Source organism: Sceloporus undulatus, chromosome 1, assembly GCF_019175285.1.
Source record: "Sceloporus undulatus isolate JIND9_A2432 ecotype Alabama chromosome 1, SceUnd_v1.1, whole genome shotgun sequence".
NCBI lineage: Eukaryota > Metazoa > Chordata > Lepidosauria > Squamata > Phrynosomatidae > Sceloporus > Sceloporus undulatus.
The window spans coordinates 146229425-146255395 of NC_056522.1; the positions used below are offsets into that span (position 1 = coordinate 146229425).

At 42.0% G+C, this 25971-nt stretch overlaps 1 protein-coding gene across 1 annotated transcript; it reads right to left on the reverse strand.

The window, feature by feature from the left end:
• Positions 1–574: 574 nt before the first annotated feature.
• Positions 575–23835, reverse strand: YWHAQ (tyrosine 3-monooxygenase/tryptophan 5-monooxygenase activation protein theta). Its single transcript, XM_042461999.1, has 6 exons — positions 23681–23835; positions 21036–21422; positions 5593–5716; positions 5132–5295; positions 1967–2062; positions 575–1601 (listed from the first exon to the last, which is right to left on the reverse strand). The coding sequence occupies exons 2-6, from the start codon at positions 21327–21329 to the stop codon at positions 1542–1544; spliced, it is 738 nt and encodes a 245-aa protein (XP_042317933.1). The 5' UTR covers positions 21330–21422; positions 23681–23835; the 3' UTR covers positions 575–1541.
• Between the last annotated feature and the right edge of the window lie 2136 nt (positions 23836–25971).

The window sequence follows — 25971 nt, forward strand, 5'->3', positions numbered from 1 at the left end:
ATTTGAACTACACAATATTGTACTTATGTACAATTTCTGCTTGTACCACCTACTTATACAATCCTTTTTCAGAGTCTAGGATGAGGAATACTGATTTCTAAAGAATTTTTTTCCATCTCCCAAACTATCCTGATCTCAAATGCAGACTGCTCCTTTCCATGCCTGTCCTCACTGCTAATAATCCTAAACAGAAGAAGAAACGATCAGCATTAAAAAAGCAGCCACTCATATGCACACTCCTTGCTGTAGATGACAGTTCAGCAACATCATGGTGCTGGAGAAGAAAAAGAAATAAGCAACAATACTAATTTCAGTCATTTGCTTATTCTGCCACTGAGGTAATAAACATCTTGTGTACATATGTGCACAGTAGTGTTGCAATAAATTAATCAGGATATGTGTAGTATGTTAAGATTCCAGGTATACTCCAACAGTAATTTCATGCAGTGTATCACAGCAGCACATACCTGGATCACCTAATGAATGTGAATGTTGGTCTATTAGAATAAAACTATTTAGACAGAAGACATTCCTAGAGGAAGCTGCATGCAAATGTTACAAAGCAACAGTTTAGTGGTTTATAAAATGTAATTTTATTTAATGTTATTTTGTTACATAGGGCATTAACATTTTCACAAGGCTTTTTTGGGACTACAATCAATGATTAGCAACACACAATAGTGGTCCATCTATCTACGGAACAAATCACTGGACGAACTTGACACCTTCATACATGTGCACAAATCTGCATGGAAAAGTTTTATACTTGGACATGTGACCTCTTTTCCCCCATTCCAGTGTTAAGAAATGACATGCAATTTAGTCTGCCAAAAAGGCACTCCCTGTATTCTGGCAGTAACATGCTGCTTCTAGTAAATAATGAAGTGAATACCAGAACTACAAAGGCAGGAGTGTATGTGATTTTTTATTGGGAAGGGATAGCAGTTGAACAGCAGCAACTGAAGCGTAAAAAGAGTCCCTGTATTTAAACACTCAGTAGGTCCTGCTGTACACACATGTAAGAAGCATCTGTCATACTTCCTATTTGGCCCAATTCTCCTAGATCCTACAGGAAGGAATACACAATAGCATGTGAAAGTCAAATCATCAAATAACCCCTGAAGAATAAAAAGGGAATGTACAGAATTGAGCTGTGTTGAACACTCTTTAGTTGCATTAACTATATTTTCATGTCTTTACGGTAATACAAAAACAGTTGCTTGTAGGAACTGGTTCAAATTTCTTTTTAAATACCAGATAACTTTAGTCCACTACATAAGTGTTTGGAAGTTACTTATGTTTATATGAAATTAAGCCAGTATTAATACTTTTCTACAGCAGTAACCGCACACCAGGAAGGCCAGGACAAACACAAATCAAGGAATGGAGTTTTCCCAAAGCTGCAGTGTGAAAAGACTATAAATTGATTTCCATACACATGGATGGGTTTTCTCTTTGCTATAGGAAATCCAAGTGGAGCTATAAGGAATGAGACGTGTAAAAAGGTTTCTTGAGAAGGGGGATGACACTCCATATGCAGTTTAGTTTTCTGCACCTTCTGCGGCATCACATTCTTCTCCTGCGCTGTCCGATGTCCATAACTAGAAACAAAAACAGTCAAATTAAGAAATAACAGCTCATTCGCAACTGCAAACATTCCAGTTTTCTTTTAAGCAAATGCCATGGGCCGTGGCCTTAATGAACTGCTGGTTTTACCTGCATAATCAAGCCCTCGTCTATCTCAAAATTTTAATCTTAAGAAATGTCCTTAAAAGTTGAAAATTTGTTCTGCCAATAATTGATGTCAAATTAACTGCTGTAATGATTATTTGATAAATATCTGATCATGTTTACTTTCATTCCTATAGCAGCCCCAATTGTTTCCTTTAAGAGTATCCCTCCTGAACCAGCTCAGCTAAAAACCAGAGTCCCAGTTACCATACAAATATCAAATGGCACATCTTACTGTGAGGTTGTCTCTAAGCAATTGCATGATGAGAGTGCTGTCTTTGTATGAGTCTTCATTCAGTGTATCGAGTTCTGCGATGGCTTCATCAAAAGCCTATAGAACACATCAAAATGAGATATTCCTTCATAAGTTTAAGCTTCTTTTTCATATAAATTGCTTTAAGAAATGGGTACTGAGCAAAGCAAATTATTGGCATGTTTCCCAGTACAAAGCCTACTAAGTAAGACATTTCAGGGAAAAAGAGAAGTTGCCATTTACTCACTACAAACATTTCCTGGTACATATTTATAGCAATAGCAAGTTCATTTCTATACCGCTTATCAGTGAACTAGGACACCACTGGTTGACAATATGTAAGCCCATTGCCCCCAACAAGCTCAATTTACATTGAGAAGAAACAATTCTGGCTTCTGGTTATATGTGAAAATCGAACTTTGTGGACAAAGTATAAGAGGATGTAAGGTTTTCATTTATAGAACACATTAAATCATGCCAGTCCTAAATCATATTCACTCAACAAGTTTAACTGTGACTAATGGTACTTTTTCCCAATGATTGCAGCCCAAAAGAAACAGAAGAACTAACCTACTGAGTTATTCTCATAAAGATGTTTTGAGAGTAACCACATGTTCTTTAAAACAATAAATAATAAATAAAAGTTTTATTTGTATACCGCACCTTCCTTATATCAGGGCGGTTTACACACATTATACATATACATTCAATGAATTAAAAACAAAACCACACAGTAAAAAATAAAACAGCTAAAACCCCATTAGCCCATCCTCATGGCCACGGAAGAGGAGCGAGGCCCTTAGGAATTTTTATGGGGGGAATGCTTGCTGGAATAAGAAGGTCTTCAGGTCCTTCTTAAATTGGGCCAGGGAGGTAGTTGAGCGGAGCTCGACGGGCAGCGTGTTCCATAGGGCCGGGGCAGCGATGGAGAAAGTCCGCCTAGTGACGGAGGAGAGTCTGGCCCCCGGCACCTTTAGTAGTTGCTGCCCGGATGTTCTAAAAAACAACAACACTGGTCTTACATTCATTTCCAGGGAGAAAGGATGAACATCCTTTGGATAGGTTGTTCCTCGCACTCACTCAAACAAGCAGGAAACAAATAGATCTTTCTGATATTACCACCAAGGGGTCAACCCCCAGAAAGTCCAGATGTTATATCTGAGCAGCTAGGCTGAGAAACAAAGTACTTCCCTTGTTCCCTTTTTTCGTTCTCATTATTGAAGGTGAAGGATAACTGACCTACAGATACAGGGGAAAACAGAGAAAATGCCAAGATGCTCAAGGGTGGGCAGGACATTCATCCCTTCTCCCCTGGAAATGAACATATTTCAGATAAGAAAAATGTTTATTTTCCCAGTGGAACAGTACCATTTTTTGGATGTACCCACACTCCCTAAATAAGGGTGAGTGATGCTGGCACCCCCTGGTCTACATCTGTCCAGCTGAGCCAATCTACCCGAGAGCTCACTGTACCTTAGTGATGCTCTGCTTCATATGGAGAGAAAATGAGGCTCTGGACCTCCCTCATGAAGGACTGGGATTGTCTGACTAGGGCTGCTTTTCCCTAACTGTTGGCAAAGGCAGTTAGGCTAATCTGGCTGCCCTGATTCCCAGCCAGTTGATGTTGTGTCTGAGTTCCTCCCGGCTCCATCTGGCCTGCACTAGGTGTGGTACACCTAGTTGAAGGGGGGCGGGGGGCTTCATAGGCTGGTTCGTATCTGTGGTGATCTGCACCTTGGTCATCTCTCAGATGGGTTTTCCTTGAATGGTGGGGGAAATTCGCCATTCAAAGGAATGGTGGACTGATGGGGGAATTCTTATCTTGCAATGCATTCTGACTGCGATGGTAGACTGGTGTGAGAGGAGTAGCCACTGAAAAGGTCGGATGTGAAGGTGAGCCCAGGACAGACGTTCTATGGTAGAGATTATGAGGCCCTGGAAATGGGTCAGAAGGGTCACATCAGCCTGGGGATAAGCTGTGGCTGTGGAAATAGTGTTCCTGGTGGCCTGAATTCTTTCCTGGGGGAGTGTGATTGTACCTGACTGGGTGCTGATAATCACAGAGGTAAGTGCTGGGCTGAAGTGGCTTTTCCCATAATTTACCATAAAACCATTGGTTGCCAGTGAGCACAGCACCTCTTGGAGATCTATGAGACCCTGTTGGAAGGAACAGGGTGGATACACAGGTATTGAGGAACAGGTAAATATTGAGTTGGGACCTTCTCCCATGTACTAGTACTATCAGAGCCACCATGATTTTGGTGAACAGCACTGGGGCTGAAAAACAGGGCCTTGTATTGATAACAGGAACCCCCAAATGTAAATCAAAGGAACAGTCACTGACATGGAGATAGTTAAGGACCACAGAATCTCCTGCTTGAAGGGCTTGAAGGATGCTTTCCATCTGGAAGCAGCACTTTGTGATGAACTGAGCCACACACAAAGAGATTCTATATAGCCCTCCATGTGCCATTTTTCTTTGGCACTATAAAGATGGAGTAGCTACCTTTGTGAAAATGGTATCTTTTATATTGCTCCAATTTGCACCAGATAGTCAATAGTTTCCAGGAATAGGCAACGCTTTTGAGAATTCCTGGACTTTGGGGAAGGAATGAAGAAGCTATGGGTACTGCAGGGAAATTTGGTTTAGTAGCTGTGTGTGAGAGTGTCCAGCAGTTACTGGCCTGATGTGGGTCAGTTATTTTAAGGTAGAAGGGATGTGAGGAGAAGAGAAACAAGGGATTTAAGGAACATTTATAGAAAGAATTGAAGGTCTGGAGTGATGAGTGTCAAGGAAAGGCAGGTCCGATCATAGTGGGAGGAAGGAATGAGGCCCATCTTTCTGGGGGCTGCTCCCAGTGGTGGGGATGCTAGAAAGTTCTATTTTTCCAACCCTGCTTATTTGAGCAAATGGGAGGAGTAACCTATTCAAAGGATGTTCCTCCCTTTTCCATTGGGAAATGTTACTATTAAAAGCAGAACATACTTTAGTAAACAGTATTCCATAAAAAGCACGCAAAAGACACAGTATGCTATGAATCTCCTGAACATTTGAAGACATCTGCACATATTCTTTAAATTCAGAATCCAAGAAGATACCCATTTTATTATTCATGCTATTATTACCACAACCATTAAATAACTTACTGTCTTTGCCAATGTGCAGGCCAGCTCTGGGTTGTTAAGGATCTCATAGTAAAACACAGAGAAATTAAGCGCTAGGCCCAGACGAATTGGATGTGTGGGCTGCATCTCTTTCTTGCTGATATCAAATGCCTCCTGGTAAGCAGCCTGTGAATTTTCTATTGTTTCTGTGAAGGAAGAGCAAATACTGGTAAGGTAAACAAACTGAGGAACCTTCACACACAGGATGTAGATGTGGTTTTTCCCCCCCTTTCAGAATGGTGGCCTATGGACAGGCGCTGGTCCTGGAACCATTGGCCTCTTGATCCATGGCAGATTTCCAGGGAAAAAAGCAATAACTGGAGTCAATGGTGCCAGTCTCTGCCACAATTGGGAAAAAACAGCTATCAATGGCCCACACCAAATAACTTGAGAAGCACAATCTTTCAAGTTATTACAATAGCTTAAATGAATGCAGTACTCACGTTTTCTGTCATCTCCACTTGCAACTTCTGCAAGGTATCGGAAGTAGTCTCCCTTCATCTTCAGGTAGAAGACCTTGCTCTCTGGATTAGTTGCATTAGCTATTAAGTATTTGTCCAGCAGCTCCTATAGAAAAAAAGGCAGAATGAAAATGTTCATTTATATGACTTATTAGCTAGGTATATTTTTTAAAAAAACCAATTGCTGCAATTGTTGTATACTGTACTCACAATAATACATAGTGCTTTTCTTTATTTTGACAATATGGGATATTATCCTATAGGTGGGCACATAAAGACAGCTTAATGAGACAAAGGAATAATTCAATAAAACAATGGCAATGCCTCAGTCTTGAGACCATGCTAAATCTTGCTGGGCACTGTCCAAATAAAATATGTTTGTACGTAGGAGACCATGCTAATGTAACTGACAGGGAAGAAAAACTGTGGCTAAATTCCTTTTGAGTCTGAAGCCAATTGAACTGTGACACAAATTTTTCCCAATGTGCTGATGAAAATTCAGAATGTTTTCAGGATTCTTACACTGCTATTTCAGAAAATGATGGTTTCAAGCCAGAGAAAAATTCCCAAGGAAAGCATGCTTGTATTATACAATCCAACTGTCTCCAAGACTGACAGTATAGCTAGTCTAGTTGATCATTCTTCTTACTCTGTAACAAACCCATCTCAAATCAGATTATACGAAGTATTGCATATGACATTGACACAATAACCTTTTGAACACCATAAATAGTTTTTTGTGGGTTTTGGAGGCTATGTGGCCATGTTCTGGAAGGATTTATTCCTGGCATTTCACCTGCATCTGAAGATGCCAGCCACAGGTGCAGGTAAAATGTCAGGAATAAATTCTTCCAGAACACGGCCACATAGCCCCAAAAACCCACAAAAAACTATGGATGCTGGCTGTGAAAGCCTTTGACTTCACATCATAAATAGTCTGCTTGCTACCAAAGCTACATCCACTAGAGGCTTATTTCAGATTTGGACAAATGGCAAATACAGAACTCAAGTGTGCTAATCTGGACAACTCCACTGCCTAGATTAAAAGCAAGGTTTTGTCTGAAATACCATGGAGCTAAACTGAATCTAAAGATATGTCAGCAATTTGATTCTAAGAGATAAAATGTATGTCCAAAATCTGATACCAACTGCAGTTTGACTAGTGGCTTTGGTGCCAGTTAATACAAAGAACCATGAAGAGGGCTTCATTCATAAATAACCCCATAAACCTTAAATATGTCCTATTTTTTAAAAAACAAATTACATCTGCCCATCTGCACTTGTTCTGAAACTTGGCAGGTCCCTAAACCCTCAAAAGTGGCAACTCTCACTACAAATATAATCCAATTTTGCCAGGAAATAAAGTTTGTCAGTTTCTCTTTTTTAAAAACCCAACTGTAAAGGTCATAACACAAACTCCTCATAGATTTTTATGACAACCATTATCCAATTTTAACAAAAGTACATCCATCTCTTGCTTTTCCATGATAGTCAGGAGGAAGCAAAAATACCCAGATTTCTGGATCTAGAGAATCAGTGCTAGATCAAAATGAAACCAGGTGACCTGTCTAAGATCCACCACTTCTGCAGCTAACTACTCCTTCCATCTGTCTGAAGATGTCAGCCACAGATGCTGGCGAAATGTCATGAAGAAACTCTTCTAGAACATGGCCACATAGCTCCAAAAACCCACAAAAAGCTATCTTTTAGGATCTTTTTCTAGTTGTATGTTCAATATTTCTATCGTTTTGTGAATCTTGCTCCAATATTGTTTTGTGTTTCTACATTCCCATCACAGATGGTAAAATATGCCCATTTCTTTTTCACATTTCCAACATGTATTATTTATATTTTTTTCAATCTTCGCTAATTTTTATGGTGTTAAGTACCATCTATACTGCATTTTATAAATGTTCTCTCTAATGTTGTAACTCAAAGTGTGTTTTATTCTTTTTGTCCAGGTTTTTTCCCACTGTTCCAAATTTATATTCTTTTCAATGTTCTGGACCCATTTTACCATTTGGGGTTTTATCAGTTCTTCTTCCATTTCTAGTTTCAATAGTGCTTTGTACTATTTACTTATGTTATGATTATCTTCTGATTTAACTATATTTTCCAAACAGAAATTTACATGTCCAATACCGGTACCTTCTATATCTGTAATAAATCTTTCTCTAATTTGTTGATAAGTAAACCAAGTACAATTATAATCCATTGCCAATAGCTGTTCCTGTGTTTTTAATTTGATCACACCTTGGTTATTTTCCATTATATCTTCATGTTACCCATTTTTTTATCACTTAATTTCACTCTTTTAAAGAACACTTCGTTTGACACACCAACTTTTACCTAACTGGAACACTGGAAAAGAAATATTGATACAGCTTTAGAACTATGCAAACTTCACCAATAAGCTATTTGAATAGCCACAGCTGAACAATGAGCCTTATCCAGAGGCTCTGCCGGGCAACCATCCTCCCCAATTCCAATGCAAAAAGATGGCTGCCTCTCTATGATATGTTCCCACCTCTTTGCCCTTTCCCACCACCACAAGCAAGCTTACATGCCATTTAGTGCCACTACAATGAAGAATAATCCAGTTCAGCCGCAAGATGTACCGTATATACTCAATTAAGTCAACGTCATGTATAAGTCAAGGGCAGGTTTTGGGGCCAAAGTTATGGATTTTGATATGACCAATGAATAAGTCGAGGGTAAAACTTTGGGGCATATAACAAAGTATCTAAAGGATAAAGCAAAGGAAAACAATGCCAAAGAACTTCAAAGAGTTTCATCAGGGGATGGTTCCCTTTTTAAACAAGAGTTAAAGTGTACTTACATTGACACATGGATAAGGTTTTTTGGGGACATTTTAAACCTAGATTTCTAGACTTATACATGAGTATATACAGTAAGTCACTTCAACTTCTGAATAAACACTAGAATCTTATGTTTGATGTTTTGCTAATACAGTGGGTCCAGGACTCCCATGAAAGTGGAAAAAGATTTTTTAAAAAGTTTTTTTAACCTGCGAGAATACTTCTCTAGGAATCTCTAGATCCTCCAGTGTAATTCTATGGTCCACATTTGCCAGAGATGGACCATAAAATCATGCTGCAGGACCTACAAATGCCTAGAGAAGTGTTTCCTGTAGGGTTCCATCTGCACTGCAGAAATAATCCAGTTTGAGCCCGCTTTAACTGCCAAGGCTCAAAGCGATGGATTCCAGGAACTGCAGTCTGTTGACGCACCAGAACAAAACTGTCTCAACAGCTCTGGTGCCTCAACAAACTACCATTCCCAGAGATCCATCGCCTTGAGCAACAGAAGTTAGAGCAGGCTCAAACTGGATTGTTTTGGCAGTGTGGATGCAATCTAGGAATCTCAGGGTGACTCTACGCTCAACTTTCAGCAGAGTGACTCCAAATGAACTAGAGATTCCTGGTGAGAACATTTTAATCAAATCCCTGAATAATCAAATCCACAAATGGGAAGGGTCGACTGTCCCGTTGACAGATACCTCAAGAAAGTGGAAATCTTCTCTTCATTTTTTTCTGATGCTTAATATACAGCCGTCCCTCCCAGTTAATGAGGAATCTGTTCCAGACCGTCCTCCCGTGAAATAGAAAAATCATGGATACTCAAGCCCCATTCAGTATAATGGCCACATGCTCCTGTGCCATCGGTGCGCACGAGCCATTTGTCACTCCTGGCTTCCCATCTGCGGAAACTCAAAACTGTGAACAGGATGCCCACAAACCGGGGGGGGGGTGGGTGGGGGGGTGCCTTGACAAATGTGCTATCCCCTTTGCTGTTATCTGTCCTTCCACCTGCTTCCAGCAGGGGTCTCCACTAATCACAATCTATTTGGAGTGGAAGCAGCTCTTTCATTTGCAAAAAGAAACTCCTGATCCAACCAAAACAGCCTTCTTACTGAAATGTACAACGACATCATCATTAAATGTGATCTACTGCTTAGTAATGCTACAGTTCCACCCACTGCCTAATTTCAAGGAAAAGTGCTTCATATTATTCAACGTGAAATACATTTTTACTTTGAATACATCTTGGTTCGACCAAATTTAGCTTGAAGTTTTAAAAAAATGCTGAGGACATGAGGCGCCTAAGACATTTGAACAAAAGTGTCTCAGTGTAGGCTTAACGTAAGTCTTAGCTACAACAAAATGAGTGTTACTTTCTGCATGAGATCAGAAGCATGATCTACAGCTTAAGCAGACCTACAGCCATGTAACGCATACATAAGCACTGTTCTGTGTTATTACATATTCAGCTTTATGTCTTACAATCAGAGTAGCAGTGTGGCCTTTGCATCCCATTTCACCCGTCCACCACCTGCAAGTCACCCTATCCTGTGCAGGTCTTTTCCACCTGTGCTTTGAGGATGATGCCATTTACATTAAGCTCAGAACGTCCCCTTCCTCAAAAACAGAGTAGTATGCATCACCAAACTGAAATATATGAATTTGTAACAACCTAGATGGTGGCTACATGTAATACTGCCTAATACCCTCTTCTTTCATTCTACAAGAGAACTAATGAGATTTGGCCATTTTCTAACTAATGTACTGATGGATCTATTACTCAGTAGTACTGCCACATTAGAGCATTACAAAAAAAAATGTATTGCCTCTAGCAGACATAGGGGCATTTTACCATGTTTTGGGCCTTCCTGGGCTCTTAGAGGGCATTTTGGGACAATTTTGGTTCTCCCCTCAGAGCTCTAGAGGCTCCAAACATGGAAGAATTGCCTTCCATACCCTATAGAAGTCACTTTGGAGCAAAATATCTGACACCTCTGCAAGCCAAAAAACGGCCTGGGGGACCTCATGGAGCCCACTGGCCGCACTTTGCCCACCCTTGGAATCATGTTCATCTGATGAAACAAGCAAACTGCTTAGCAGGGTAGTCAAGATTCAAGTGAATGTAAAAAACATTTAGGGACAAAAGAGACGACCCCGACAGAGTGGAGGCATGCCACCTGTTTCAACACCAGATCAGGACTGCAGCAACCACACGCCATGGCCCTGATCCGGTGATCTGCCACCTCAAAAGGAGGCAGCAAAATGCCACTCCTTTTAGAGCCAGCAAAAAGGTACATTTACTGCTGTGGCAGCACTTTTTGATGCTCCTTTCGGTGAGCGGTGTATAAAATGCAGTGCCAAAGGAGCACCGTAACGACACCTGCTATAAAAATCTGGGAGGCGGTGTGACGTTGGCATGTGTCATTGAAATGCCATGCCCCCATGCCGGCTCTTCAAGCCAGTCTGTTTAGCCCCTTAGTTTTTCAAATTCATACCAACACCTCTTATATATAGCCAACAACATGCTGGTACAAAACTATGCGGCATAATTAAAGATATCAAGGCTAGAAGGCCAGCAAAGGCAGAGATGTGAAGGCCAAAAAACCCCACTGAAAATCATCCAGAAATATGGCCCCTATATTATACCCAAAAATGGCTTTTTCCCCCTTGGAAAATTTGGGGGAAGGAGATCAAAAATGATTTGGGGATAACCCAGAAAATGTCATTGCCCCTTAGAGATATGAAGGTATGGAAATACAACTGGAAAGGTTCACAATGCTCGTCCATGTTCTCCCAAAGCTGTTTGAAAACAGGTGTTCATATATTTACTCCTCCAACATTTTTTCTAAAAACTATGTTAACAGGAAGCAAAATGACCTTGCAGCACCTTTCAGACTGACTGAGCGAAAGGATAGGAATGAGTGCTTTACAGCTGCTTGGCACTATGGAAGAATAGGAACAAGATTATTTTCTCCGTTGTACTAGTTGTTAACCAAGATCCAAACCACACTGCAGCAACAATCCACTTTGAGACTACTTTAACTGCCCTGGCTCAGTGCTAGGGAATCCTGGGAATTGTAGTTTAATGTGGAACCAGAGCACTTTCTGACAGAGAAGGCTAAATGTCTCACAAAACTAGTTCCCAGAATTCCCTAGCACTGAACCAGGGCAGTTAAAGCAGTCTCAAACTGGTTTGGACCTATCTGATCTTGGAAGGTAAGCAGCAGTTGCCCTGGTCTTAGATTAAAAACTGCCAATGAATACCAGGTACGGCAGTCTATATTTTGGAAGAAGAAACTGGCAAAACCATTCAGTATTCCTTTCCCAAAAAACCACTATGAAAATCATGGGGTCTCCATAAGTTGACCTTGTGGCACATAGACAACACACAGTAATGGGCGTGCCTGATTGATTGACAAACTCATCCTGAGATCTTTCAAGCAATCCCCCTAAAGCCCCGCCAGTCTGCCAATACTTTTTAAAAAAACAAGTATGATTTTTCAAACATTATCACCTGAAAACTGCGCAGAACCACCCCCCACCATTAAGTGAATGTGTTCAAAGAGTTATGTTACCATATTATAGGATGGACTGCAAAGGAAAATTGAGATATTTGGGCTTGTGGGGGGGGAGGGGGGGTAATCTATGTGGAGGCTGTGGAAAATTGGGCCCTGCCCTCCACACAGTTGCCTAACCCTGGATTTAACTCTAGAGTACATGTGTAGTAAAGCCAAATGCAAAAAAATATGCATGCTCACTGTGGCTTTTCCAAATATAGCAGACCCTTGGTATTTACTGGGTTTGATTCCAGAACCCCCCTTGGATACCAAAATCCATGGATACTCAAGTCCCATTAAATACAGTGGCATAGTAAAATGGTGTCCCTTATATAAAATGGCAAAATCAAGTTATGCTTTTGGAATTTATATTTGTTTTAAGTACAGTATTCTGAAACCATGGATGGCTGAATCTGCAGATACAGAGGGCTCACTGTAAGACATAGTGCATGGAATGCATGGATTCTGAAGCCATCCAGGTTTGTCAAACAATATAGACATCATATCAGAAAACTCCTATCCATTTTCCTTTTTCTGTTGTGCACTGTAGTTTCCAACTTATGATGACGCCTAAGGCAAACCTATCATGGGATTTTCTTAGCAAGATTTGTTCAGCGGGGGCTGCCTTCTTCTGAGGCTGAGAGCGTTACTTGCCCAAGTCAGTTTCCATAGTCAACCAGAGATTTGAACTGTGGTCTCCAGAGTCCTAGTCCAATGCTTAAACCACTATAGTAGCTGGCTCTATTTTGCTTTAGTGCATCATTTTAATCTCAAGATCTTTGATAGCCCATCTTGCTCTTTATTTTACAGGGTTAAGCAGTCTGTATCAAATATCCACATTTGGAAACATTTCAGAGTAAATATCCTCAAAAATATGCCTTATGAATTAGTTCCATATTTTCAGATAGAAGACATAATTATTCCACCCCTATCTGCACTAAAAAGTAAGCCCTGCAACAGACTTTAAGCAGTCCTGTTATTATTCTGGTTTTGCTAGTCAATGAAGTAGCAAGGGCACTCAATATTATAGTAGGGGCAAAGTTACAACTCACAAAATCCAGGGATTCTGGGAGTTGTACTTAAAAACTCAACTTTTCCAAACTCTAGTCCTAACATATATTTTTAAGTCTTCAGTACATATTACTTGTACATCATACAAAGTCTTAAGTAATTTTATTTCCAAATCCAACTACTTTTCTATTCCTAAACTGCTGGAAAATTTGGATTCCAGGATGTCCTCATGCAACCCTCCACCAGATTACTCATCATATTTTCCTAGAAAAATAACCAAGTACGATGAGAATAGAGTAGCATTGAGAACAAAGCAGGAAATATGGAGGCTGGCTTTGCCTTATTGTTTGTCTAAAAAACAAATTGGACCCAGAGCAAAAGTCCATGAGAAATATTTTGGGGATATGACATGAAAGGGGACCTACCTAAGAACCTTACATTGAAAAACAAGCTAGAAGAGCAGTAACCATTTGCATCTCATATGTTTAACTTAAGAACAAGTAGTATCAAGCCTTCATACTCAGTTCCTTTGTCATTCCCAAGCCATACACAACATTAACAGTCACTATGAATATGAAACTGCTCTTATCAGGTGATAATCTTTCCCTTTTTTACTTCCTCTTATAAACTTTGTCCACTGTAATGATGCAAATAAGAGCATGAGCTGACATCTCCTACCCTCACCCAAAGGTTTCTGGAACTCTTGGGAGACATTGTGGGTAAAAGGGGGAAAAAACCCAGAAATGTTGACACCATGGGTATAACCCACATTTTTCTCTGAAGGTTCCTTGGAGAAAAAAGGTCTGGAAAACATGCTCTGTGAGGAGCTGAGTATGTTCAGCCTGGAGAGGAAGTTAGGGGGTGACATTATACCCTGTTTAAATATTTGAAGGGATGTCATATTAAGGATGGAGTGACCTTGTGTTCTGCTGCTCCAGAGAATAGGACCCAGAACAGTGGATGAAAGCTACAGGAAAAGAGGTTCCACTTCAACAATAGAAGGAACTTCCTGACAGTAAGAGCTGTCTCTCAGTGTGGGAGTCTCCTTCTTTGGAGGCTTTAAACAGAGGCTGGATGGTCATCTGTCACAGAGGGGTGCTTTGATTGTGTATTCCTGCATGGCAGAAGGAGGTTGGAGTGGATGGCCCTTCAGGTATCTTCCAATTCTATGCTTCTAAGAAAGTATTTTTTTTTAAAAAAAATGCAGCATTAACACTTCTACAGATTCAAAGACATTATGTTACTTTACAAACATAAAATGTGTTACATGTAACTTGGTTTAGCATAAAATTGTCATCTTTGGTATATAAACATTAGTTTTGAGACAATAATCATAATGCTACTTGCATTTACTTTTTATTAATTGTTACAAAGCAAGCTACAAGTCTGAACTGTAAGGAACCTCTGGTTTTTTGATAGGACAAGACAAAAACCAGGAAGATCAACAGAAATTATCAACATTAGTAAAACAGACAAAATTATTTTGTGTTGTGTTCCACAGTGCCAAGCAGATACAACTCATTAATTCCTATAAAAACGCCAAAGAAAAGGATACTAAGACCAGGAACTGCAATAAACAGGTAAGGTAAGGTGTACACTGCCTTACCTAAAATTCTTCCAGTTACATAATTTTAGGGGGGAAATTGGGGGAGTAAATATATGAGCACCTGTTCTTAAACATTTTATTTATCATTCTAAAGGAAAACATTCCCCAATGCCCCAAACAGCCTTGGGAGAACATGGGAGGATGTGATTTTTTCCAGTTGTTTTTCTATGCCTTCATATCTCTAGTAATAAATCCGGTGTGTGTGTGTGTGTGGTCAAGTTCTAGATTAACCCTAAATCATTTCTTCCAATTCACCGCACAATGTTAGCATAAAATTATACACATCCATACTATCATACTTAGGAGACATACTATTCCTTTCACCACCCCCAAGATACCCCCATCAGCTTCCCAGAATCCCTGCCTCTCTCTCTGCCCTCTCCCATCACCTTAGGGTCATTCCTCTCTGCCCTCCCCAAAGGGTGTTTTAGAGCCCAGCCTCTTTTCATTTATTGCAAGGTAATTATGCCATGCCCAGTTCTGCAACATACAGTATTTTAGATGGGAAGGCATCTTCAAGGACACTGGGAAATCAGTACTACAGATATTCTCCTTCCACTTTAGTTTCCTGTTCTAGCTCAGTCCATGATGTGCAATGAAGCAGCTTATCACCATTATAGCAAGAGTTCACTATATGCAACCTATAGGGAACATGCAGCCCAGCCCAGTCATTTTTACATCTTCAATTGCTACCCCCCACCACCACCACACACACACATTGTCATGAAAACAAAGAGAATCAGAGACAAGTCTCATCTAAAGAAAGTCAGAGGGACTTACTTACTTTATTGAAATGGCACTTTTCTAATTTTGGGATTTTAAACTTGGGCCTCCCAGTTTGGAGAAAACAAGTGGGGAGGTGAACAACAGATTCTTCTTAAGACACAGATAAAGAATAAATAGCAGAAAAAGCTATCCCATTATTAGTAAAGATTGTGTTCCAAAGCTTACTGGTCATGTGGATTCAAGTTCCTCTTGAAGGTCATGTGAACAGAACAACACGAAGCAGTCAAATGAGCAAATCCTTTTCAGTGCTTTTCCCAAATCAATGCAAAATCTTTCCAGCACTGGACCTGTCATTATTTCATGTCAGTATATGAACATACTAGCTTCACCCACAAAACCCCCAATCATACTCCAGTACTGGAGTATCTTTTAAACCTATCTGTTGTACCTGTCTGTTTTTACTATAATTGTACTATGATTTATTACTTCACTATATTAATTTTTAATGTTATTCCGTGTTATTTATCTTGCAGTTTTACATTCCTGTAAACCACTCCGAGCAATCTGACTACAGTAAAAATCATAAGATTTGTTGTTGTGTGCCTTCAAACTTATGGCAACCCTAAGGCAAATCTATCATGGGGATTTCTTGGCATGATTTGTTCAGAGGGTGTTTGCCATTGCTTTCTTCAGAGGCTCTGAGAGTGCAGCTTGTCCAACATCACATTGTGATGTTTTTAAACTATTGTAAGCCACTTTAAACCCCATTTTGAGAGAGAGGTGACATATAAGTGTAACAAATAAAATAAGTAAGTAATTGAGTTCTATTCACTTCCTTGAAAAGAAGAAGCCCTCTCATGGATCTATCAGAGGGCAGATGGTCTCCAAAACAGTTCAATTGCTCACCATATATCTAAGAGAGGAAGGGTTTTAAGTCTAATTTAGAACTTTAAAAAAATTGGAGACACGTGAAGCCCTGTGAGATCAAATAGAAGGCACTAACCTGCCTTAATACGAGTGTATGTGTATACATGTGCCTTCAAGTCACCTGTAAACCTAATGGTGACCCCAAAAATGTCACAGGATGACCTCCCTAAATTCCAGTGTGGATTGCTCGATATTGAAATCTTCAGGCACTAGTCAAGACCCATTACATTTCTGTGAATGGAGAGCTTTCTCATGTGCATATCTGTTTAAGTAAGCCACAGCCTGAATTTCATGAATACTTTGACCTGAACTGTTTTCAAGAAGCAAGCAAGCACCAGAGCTTTCCCTGATAAGATGCACTAAACTTGTCCACAGCTATCTGTACCTTAATAACTTGGGATAGGATTACTTCAGTACATTCACTTGTGATAGCAACATCGAGGACTGCCTGAAGGAAGAGGCCCCTCCCTCTTCAACTATCATCTCGGCCTCAGAGGGAGCCATCAGGCAGACCCAGCAACATCGGGGACTGCCTGAGAGCTGGTGGAGGACTACTTCTGCCGCTGCCCCCCCCCCATTTCCCCTGGGAAAAAGCCCCCCAGAACTGGGGGGGACTGTCTTGCCGCTGTGGTGGCTTTTTCCCGGGGGGAGGGGTCAGTGAGAGAGGGGTGTTTTTATGTATTCTTAATTGTTTTATTGATATTTGCTGTGAACCGCCCTGATCTATGGAAGGGCCGTATAAAAATAATAAATTTATTTATTTATTATTATTATTATTATAGCCTTTAAGAATAGTTTGGAAACTGCAGCTAATCCAGAACACTGCAGCTAGTCTGTTGACAACAAACAGACAAATAATCTGCTAGTGACTGCACTAAAGAACTCTCCTGTCTACAAAGTGCCCAAACCCGATCCTAAAGGCTAGGCCCTCAAGATGTGGCTAAATTAGCCAATGATGAGGAACTGCAGTCCAACAACAATTGGAAGACCCCAGTTGCCCAACCCAGCTTTACAAGAAATTCAACAAATTCATATACTAAACTCCTGTATTAATTGACCTGCCCATTGCAATGGTCATCAAAGGCTGATCTCTCTTGTATGGCCTCATTATCTGAAGCGTGGTGGCAAGCAACTGGAGAAGCAGTCTTTCTGGTAATGGCTCTTCACCTTTGGCACACCCAAAACATATCTGGAATCCCCATTACTTTAGTTTTATTTTTGCTTGTTAACCGCCCACGAGTTGATCTCAATTCATGACAACCCTAGGGGTGAGACATCTCCAAGACCCTCTGTCCTCCACTGCTCTGTTTAATTCCTGCAACTCCATACCTGTGAGCTCCTTAAGAGAGTCCATCCATCTGGCATGTGGCCTTCCTCTCTTTCTACTTCCCTCCACCTTTCCCAGCATTATCATCTTTTCCAATGAGTCCTCCCTTCTCATGACGTGTCTGAAGTACGACAGCCTCAGTTTGGTCATCTTGGCTTCCAGGGAGGTTTCCAGCTTGATCTGCTCTAGGACCAATTTGTTTGTCCTCCTGGCTGTCCATGAGATCCCCAGCACTCTTCTCCAGCACCACATCTCAAATGAATGGATTTTCTTCCTATCTTCTTTCTTAACTGTCCAGCTCTCACATCCACACATAGTAATAGGGAATACAATGGCTTGAATAATTTGAAATTTTGTGCTCAGTTGTATATCTTTGCATTTTAGAATCTTTTCTAGTTTTCATAGCCACCTTCCCCATTCTTAATCTTCTTCTGATTTCCTGACCGCAGTCCCCATTTCTATCAATGTTTGATCCCAGGTATGGGAATTCTTTTACTATTTCTATTTCTTCATTGTCTAGGTTGAACTTGTGAAGGTCCTCTGTGGTCATTATTTTTTGTTTTCTTTCTGTTCAACACAAAGCCTGCTTTTTTGACTTTCTTTCTTGATGTTCCTTAGTAGGTGTTCCAGGTCTGTGAGGTATTCCGGTAGTGCTATGGCATCATCTGCATAACGCAGATTGCTGATATCCCTTCCTCCTTTTTTCATTCCTCCTTCTTCTGTGTCCAAGCCTGCTTTTCTTATAATATGTTCTGCATAGAAGTTGAACGAACAGGTAGGGTGAAAGGATGCAGCCTTGTCTTACCCCTTTGCCAATTGGGAACCATTCTGATTTTCTGTGTTCTGTCCTGACAGTAGCCTCTTGTCCGGAGTACAGAATCCTCATTAGGACTATCAGATGTGTTGGCACTCCTATGTCTTTAAGGGCATTCCATAGCCTTTCATGATCTATGCAGTCAAAGGCTTTGCTATAGTCTATAAAGCACATGTTGATTTTCTTTTGGAATTCCCTGGTGCACTCCATTAGCCATCCTATGTTTAGTTTAGTTTATACACCAGAAAAAAGCATGTATCTTCCCAGGCTTTCAAGAATAGCTAGCATCAGCATTTAACTCAGTTAAATCAAACATTTTCTATTTGAATGAAATGTTTTTTTTATTGTTGTGCTAGTTAATTTTTAATATACTGTACTGTTTACTACTTTTTTTATCCACTCTGCAAACATAAATGGCGCAGGGGTTCAATGACTACGGACTAATGCTGCTGAAAACAATACTGTATCAGCCATGCCTATTATGCATAAAAGCAGGACTTTGACTAAGAACATCACTAAACAATTTAAAGTAAAACTTAATAGGAATGCATTTTGTTGATTACTTCAAAATTGTTCCCTACAAGCTAGTTGAAAGAAAACCTTGCATACATTACAATGACCAAATAACAACTCTGCATACTATCTATGTACCTCTGGGCAAATATGGGAGGAACTTCCTGACAGGCAGGGCAGTGGAACATACTCCCTCTGAGTGTAGTAGAGTCTTCCTTGGAGGTCTTTAAGCAGAGGCTGGATGGCCATCTGTCGGGGATGCTTTGATTGAGATGGCATGGCAGGGGGTTGGACTGGATGGCCCTTGTGGTCTCTTCCAGCTCTATGATTCTATCTTAGTTAAAGTATATTAAAGCCAAGTATATTCTCTCAGCAAATTTAAATAAAATATGAAACTAAGTTTTGAAGGCACCTGAAGTAAGCCTTGAGGTTTCATGTCAACCAGAAGTCAATATCTGAAAAATCTCTGCTTACTTGATTTTCCTTGTGTATCACCCTATCAGAAGAATTCAAAGTATGTTTATTGCATATATGGGTATCAAGGATACTCCTTCAAACCCATATTTCCAGATTAAAGCTATTCTTGAATAATATTTAAACTCTCCTGGCAGTAATGAGATTTTTGCTGCAAATTAAAAAAAATTCCAGTTAAAATAGACACATGTGTGTTTTAGTCATACTGTTAACTTATGTATATTTTTATGTAACTTTATACTGCTTTTAGATTATTTTAACTATATTTAATTTTTTTAAAACATTTTATCTGTGAGCCACCTTGGGTGCCTTCTGGGAGAAAGGCAGCATACAAAATAAATAAATAAAACTGAGTGGAAATAGTGACAAATTAGTTTTTGGGGGCACACAATTCTGAAAGATATGTCAATGCACTTACAGAAATGCTACAGAGAAAAATCTTGGATTTATGAAAGGAGGCATGTCTGAAATCAGAAAACTCAGATGCAAACAAAGGCTTCTATACAGGTAGTTGTGAAGCTCCATAATAAAGGTGACTAAGGTCCAAAACAGGTCCAGAGAACTATTGTAGTTACCTACATGTAATAGCTACATGTTAATGATTTTTTTACTGTATCTGAAAAAGATATATATCAACTTTAATATTTGCTTCAACTTATTAATATGGTTTGCTATGTGAAGTGAGTCCATTTTCAGAAATACAAAACCCCAACTTCCCTCTATAACAAGCAATAAGTATAAAAAGCAATGATTTACATCACATCTACACTGGCATTTCTCACAAAATTCAGTTTGTCTTTGGAAATTCATTGTGAGTACACTTATAAGCACTTTTTCTTTACGCATGGCGTAAGTACCAATAGAGTATTTATCTTCCACTGGTAAATGACTTGCAGAACACAATTCCAGTTAAGATTTAGGTACCATGAAGGCAAACAGAACAAAGCAGCAATGGGACAAAGATGCACAGAACTCTGCTTATTCTAACCTAATGGCTGAAAGGCTCATATACACTACACAAACATGGCAAGGGACTGCTGTTCTGGAATGCTAAAGTAGTAGTAGTGACTATACTCACACTCTTTAAATATCGCAGAAACATGTAAAAACATGTACGCTGTTTATATAAATCCCAAATAGAAACGTTTTGTTGAATCTTCCCAAAGCAACATGAACATTTGGCATCCTGTGCCCTACTATCACCTCCTGACACCACTACTACTATCACCCGGACAGTTCTCCATCACTTATAATAGATTAATCTTAAACCATGACAGGATGTTAGACCTGATGGTCCTTGAGGTCTCTTACAACTCTATGATTCTGTAGAACTACAATTCTTTCTCAGTCCAGAACACACTATACTAAGATAATATACAAGTTACTAGGTGAAAAGTCATCAATAGCAGAGATTTGCTCAGTGGATGAGAACTCAACTGATTTCAAATTTTAGAAACCACAGCAGCATGAGTCTGTATTTTCAGGTTTTCATCCTAACAATCTTACTTTTCAGGACAAGATTGTTTCTTTATACAGGGCATTACGATGCAATACAACTGTCCATTATGGATACTAAAGGAATATTTTTCCATTCAGTTGCATCTCTCATGAGAATAAGTTATTTACACAGAAGATGAAGCCAACTTACCAGAACCGTAGTACAGATGGACTTTAGCTCAGACTCCACTTTCTCTCGGTAGTCCTTGACAAGCTGCATCTTCTTATCATTGCCATCGGTTTTCTGCTCGATGCTGGAGATCACCCGCCAAGCAGAGCGTCGCCCCCCTACTACATTCTTGTAGGCTACGGAGAGCAGGTTGCGTTCTTCATTGGACAACTCAGCGCCCTGTTCTGTGACTGCCTTCATGCAGGTAGCCATGTCGTCATAGCGCTCCGCCTGCTCAGCCAGCTTGGCCTTCTGGATCATCTCGGTCTTTTCCATGTTGGCCAGCAGCAGTGTAAGCAGCAAGGCGGCCGATTAGATAAGAAGAGAAGAAAGGGCCTTTCACACAGTCAAGCGAAGGCACCTCAAAACCTGCAACGACAAAAGAGACATTCAGAAACCTGTGCTCATTCAAAGGGACCAAGTGCAATTGGAAGAGCTACTATGGATGCAGGTCAGGCCAGTTAAGGCCCAAAACACACAGCAGAAATAATCCATTTTGAGACTGCTTTAACCACCTTGGTTCAACGCTAAGGAAATCTGAGAACTGTAGTTTTGTAAGACATTTAGCCTGCTCTGTCAGAAAGCTCTGGCACCACAATAAACTACATTTTCCAGGATTCCCTAGCACTGGGCCAGGGCAGTTAAAGCGGTCTCAAACTGGATGATTGTTCCTGCAGTGTGTTTTAGACCAAAGTATGCAAATCCTTACTTCAGGAGTGCCCAAGATGTTCTTTGAGCTGCAATTCCCATTGTTCCTACTCAGCACACATGACAGTAAGGATGGGAGATGCAGCTCAGCAGCATCTGGAGGACAAATCAGAAGTCACTGGAAGAAACCAAATCCCCGAGGAACCCCCCCCCCCCATCCTTAATCTGTTTTTAAAGGGTTCTGGAGGAATAAATCTGTAACAGCTTTTAATGCCTCTGAGGCTGAAGTCTCCCTTGCTTCCAGCTTCTCTCTGTCTTTCAGTGAGCCTCTAAGGTGCTGCAAAAGATCCCTCTGCATCCTGATTTTCCAGACTGGCGCGGCTGGGTCTTTGAATGCTAGCTTGTAATAGGAATGCCAGGCATGTGCCGCGGCCAGGGACCTACTCTCTGGACTAAAGCAAGGAGGAGGGTGGCGGCCCAGGGCTTCCACAAGGAAGAGGAGGAGACCAGGGCCAGGGGAGCCAAGGAGAGATGGGTGGCTCTTTCTGGGCTCCAAGGGAAGGCTGTGGAGAGCCTGAGGAAGGGAGGGAGGGAGGGAGGAGGGAAAGAAGGAGAGGGAGGGAGGGAGGGAGGGAAGGAAGGAGAGAAGGAGGGAGGGAGGAGAGAAGGAAGGAGAGAGGGAAGGAAGGAAGGATGGAAGGAGAGAAGGAGGGAGGGAGGAGAGAAGGAAGGAGAGAAGGAGGGAGGGAGGGAAGTAGAGAGGGCGGAAGGAAGGAAGGAGGGAAGGAGAGAGGGAGGGAAGGAAGGAAGGAAGGAGGGAGGGGGAGGGAAGGAGAAAGGGAAGGAAGGAAGGAAGGAAGGAAGGAGAGAAGGAGGGAGGGAAGGAAGGAAGGAGGGAGAGAAGGAGGGAGGGAAGGAAGGAAGGAGGGAGGGAGGGAGGGAGGGAAGGAGAGAAGGAGGGAAGGAAGGAAGGAGGGAGGGAAGGAAGGAAGGAGAGAAGGAGGGAGGGAGGGAAGGAAGGAGGGGGAGAGAGGAGGCGGATCCCGAAGGAGGGTGGTGGCGCGCCCAAGGTGTTGGGTCTCCCTCCACTGAAAGGAGGGAAAGTGAGAAAGGAGGGAGAGAAGGCAAGGAAGGAAAGGAGAGAGGGAGGAAATGAATGAAAGGAATGAGGGGAAGGAGGGAGGGAATGAAAGAATGTGGGAAAGAAGGAAGGAAAATGAAGAAAGGAGTGAGAAAAGAAGGAAAGAAAAAAAGGAAAAGATGGATGGGGAAAAGGAGGGAACAAACAAGGGAAAAGAGAAGAAAGGATGAATAAAACAAAGAGATAAAAGAGGAAAGAATGAAACAAGGAAGGAAGGGAGAAATGAAGGAAGGAAGGAAAGAGGTTAAAAAGGAAAGAATGGAAGGAAGGAGAAAAGGAAGGGAAAAGAAAGGAAGAACGAAGGGAGGATAAAGAAGGAAGGGAAGTTAGGAAAGGAAGGAAGGAAGGAGGGAGGAAGTAAAGAAGAAAGGAGGAGAAAGGAAGGAAAGAGTTAAAGAAGGAAGTTAGAAAAGAGGGGGATATGAAGGAAGGAAAGAAGGAATGAAACAAGGAAAGGGGATAATGAAGAAAGAAAGAAGAAGAAAAGAATGAAAGAAAAGAGGAAGGAGAGAGATAAAGGAGGAGGTAAGGAAGGAAAAATGAGGGAAAGGAGAGGGAAGGAAAGGAAGATGAAGGAGGAAGGAAGGAGAGAAGGGAGGCGGAGGGGGCAAGGGAGTCCGAGAGCGACTCCCCCCACCCAAGGCCTGCCTTTGTCCCCAGAGGAGGGCCCAGGAGGGGCAGAGAGAGGCCTGCGAGGGACGAAATGGCGGCCTCCTCCTCCTCCTCCTCCTCCCTCCTGGCTGGGAGATTCCCAACCCTCCTCCCGCTGCTGCTGCTGCTGCTGCTGCTCTTCCACAAAATGGAGGCCGTGCGGCGAGGAGCGTTGCTGGTGCCTCACCCGGAGTCCGCTGCCTGTCGGGGCCGAGTGCCCTGCCGCTGCGCCGGGAGCCCTGTCCGAGAAGCAGGAGGGAAGGAGGAAGGAAGGAAGGAAGGGAGGAAGGAGGAGGAGGGAGGGCGGGCGGGCGGGAGAAGAGGAGGAGGAGGAAGAGGCGCAGAAAGGCCGCTCCCGTCTGAGCGCACAGAGAGAGAGAGAGCGAGGGAGAGAGCGAGCGCGTTGCTGCTACAGGGCGTTGGCACAAAGCGGAAAAAAGAACCCTCTCCTTGGCGGCCGAGCGCCTCAGCCAATCAGAGCGCACTATCCCAGCCTTAGCTCCGCCTCCCGGTTGAGAGCCGGCCAATCACCGCGGCTCTAGGGCTCTTGCGCGCGTGGAGACAAGGAGCAAAGGAGGAAGGCTCCAAGCTCGGTTGACCGGCGCTTTTGCTGCAAGCTGGGGCCACGGGGTTTCCTCCAATTAGATCCAGGGTGAGCGGACGTCACTGTCGCCATGGTGACGCCGCTATAGAACGCCCCCCTCCCGCTTTTCCCCCTCCTTTCATCCCCGCCCAGCCGTTCCTTTTCTCTCGCGCGCATGCGCACACCCACCCGGAACATTCTCACCCTTCTCTAGGGCGAGGCGCTGCTGAGAGCAGTCCTCATTTTCCCGGACGCGTCCTCCATTTCCCCAGCCTCATGTCCGGGGAGGGTTTTTTCCTTCAAAAAGGTCCTCCATTTTGAGCATGTCTAAAAAGGATGCGTTTATATCACAACATTGGGTTGTGTCCTCCATTTTTAATGAGTGTCCTACATTTTGGGGTGGCGTGTCCTCCTTGGCGGTGAGGACCTCCTCCTCTGGAGACTTCAGAGCCAAGGAGGGTGGCTTTCACAGGGGTTTTATTAATAAGAATATCCATTATTATTATTATTATACATCATCTTCATCCTTCAGGTTGGGCGGATGTCCTCACCGCAAAGGAGGACAAGGCGTCACAAAATGTAGGACATTCATGGAAAAAAATGTCAGACATTCACAGTAATATCGATGTAAATCCATGGTTTTTAGCCATGCTCAAAATGGAAGACATTTTGGAATCCCCTCCAATGGAATCCCAATGGAGAGAAGGCTGGAGTGGAGGACACGGTCTGGAAAAAGGAGGACATGTCCAGCCAAAAAAAAAACGCCCATGTAGGACGTTACAAAATAAAAGCTGGAAACGCGCATAGAAACCAGTGCTGCTTAGCCATTCTCAAAATGGAGGACGTTTTGGAATCACTCCTGGACCGAATAGTGAAATGGAGGACATATCTTGGTAAAAGAGGACTCTGGTCACTCTGGGCCAGATATAACCACAAAGGAAAGCAAGGCACCACAAAATGTAGGGCACTCAAGAAAAGTGGAGGTCATTACAACGCAAAAGCTAAAAACTAGCATGGAAATCCATGCTTCTCAGCCATGCTCAAAATGGAGGACGTTTTGGAATTTTGGAAGCCCGAAATGGAGGACGCGTCCTGGAAAAGGAGGACTTCTGGTCACCCTACACCCCACAGTTACAGGAATAGGTCTTTTGTAAAGCTGATGAGTTCTGATGGTTCTCCCAGGCAAAAACACTTTGCATGACAACAGTTCATGGCAATGTTTTTCCACATTGGAACATGGCTGCTTTGTCTCAGTCTTGTGAATATTTGGGGGGGGGGAAGCAGTTTTGGCCATAGAGTAAAGGTACAGTACTCTTGGGCACAGGACCCCTGCGAATGTGGAAACAAGCACGAGTAACAACACATAGCTTTTTTCCGTATTAATGAAAAGTTTACTAGATGCATGAAGATGTTCAGAAGAGGTTTGCCATTGCTTTCTTCTTAGGCTGAGAGAACTTGACTTCTCCAAGGTGACCCCAAGGGTTTCTGTGGCTGAGTAGGGATTCAAACCCTGGCCTTCCACAGTCCTGCACCCAGACCTTTACACCACAGTGCATCTTTCTAGCTTACTAGACAGTGATTATCACCACCAGTTCCCTTTCCTCCCTTGAGTTCTCTTACATGTCCAGAGAGGCCTTGGGAGAAAGATAGGATCATCTCTCATTGCTCCAGCAAAAGGAAGAACATGAGTGACGCTGTAGAAATCAAAACAGTGGTTGCCCAGTGTTGTTCATAGAGTTACTACCACTGTATACTACCATTGTATTGCCATCCATACAAGGGGAAGCTGCTGGTGGCTTACCAACTTTTGGAATCTTTGGAGCTTGGTTAACCTACTCAATCCTCCTCTTTCCTGGAAATGTGTAACTGGATGGAGTCCATGGCAGCCTCCACTG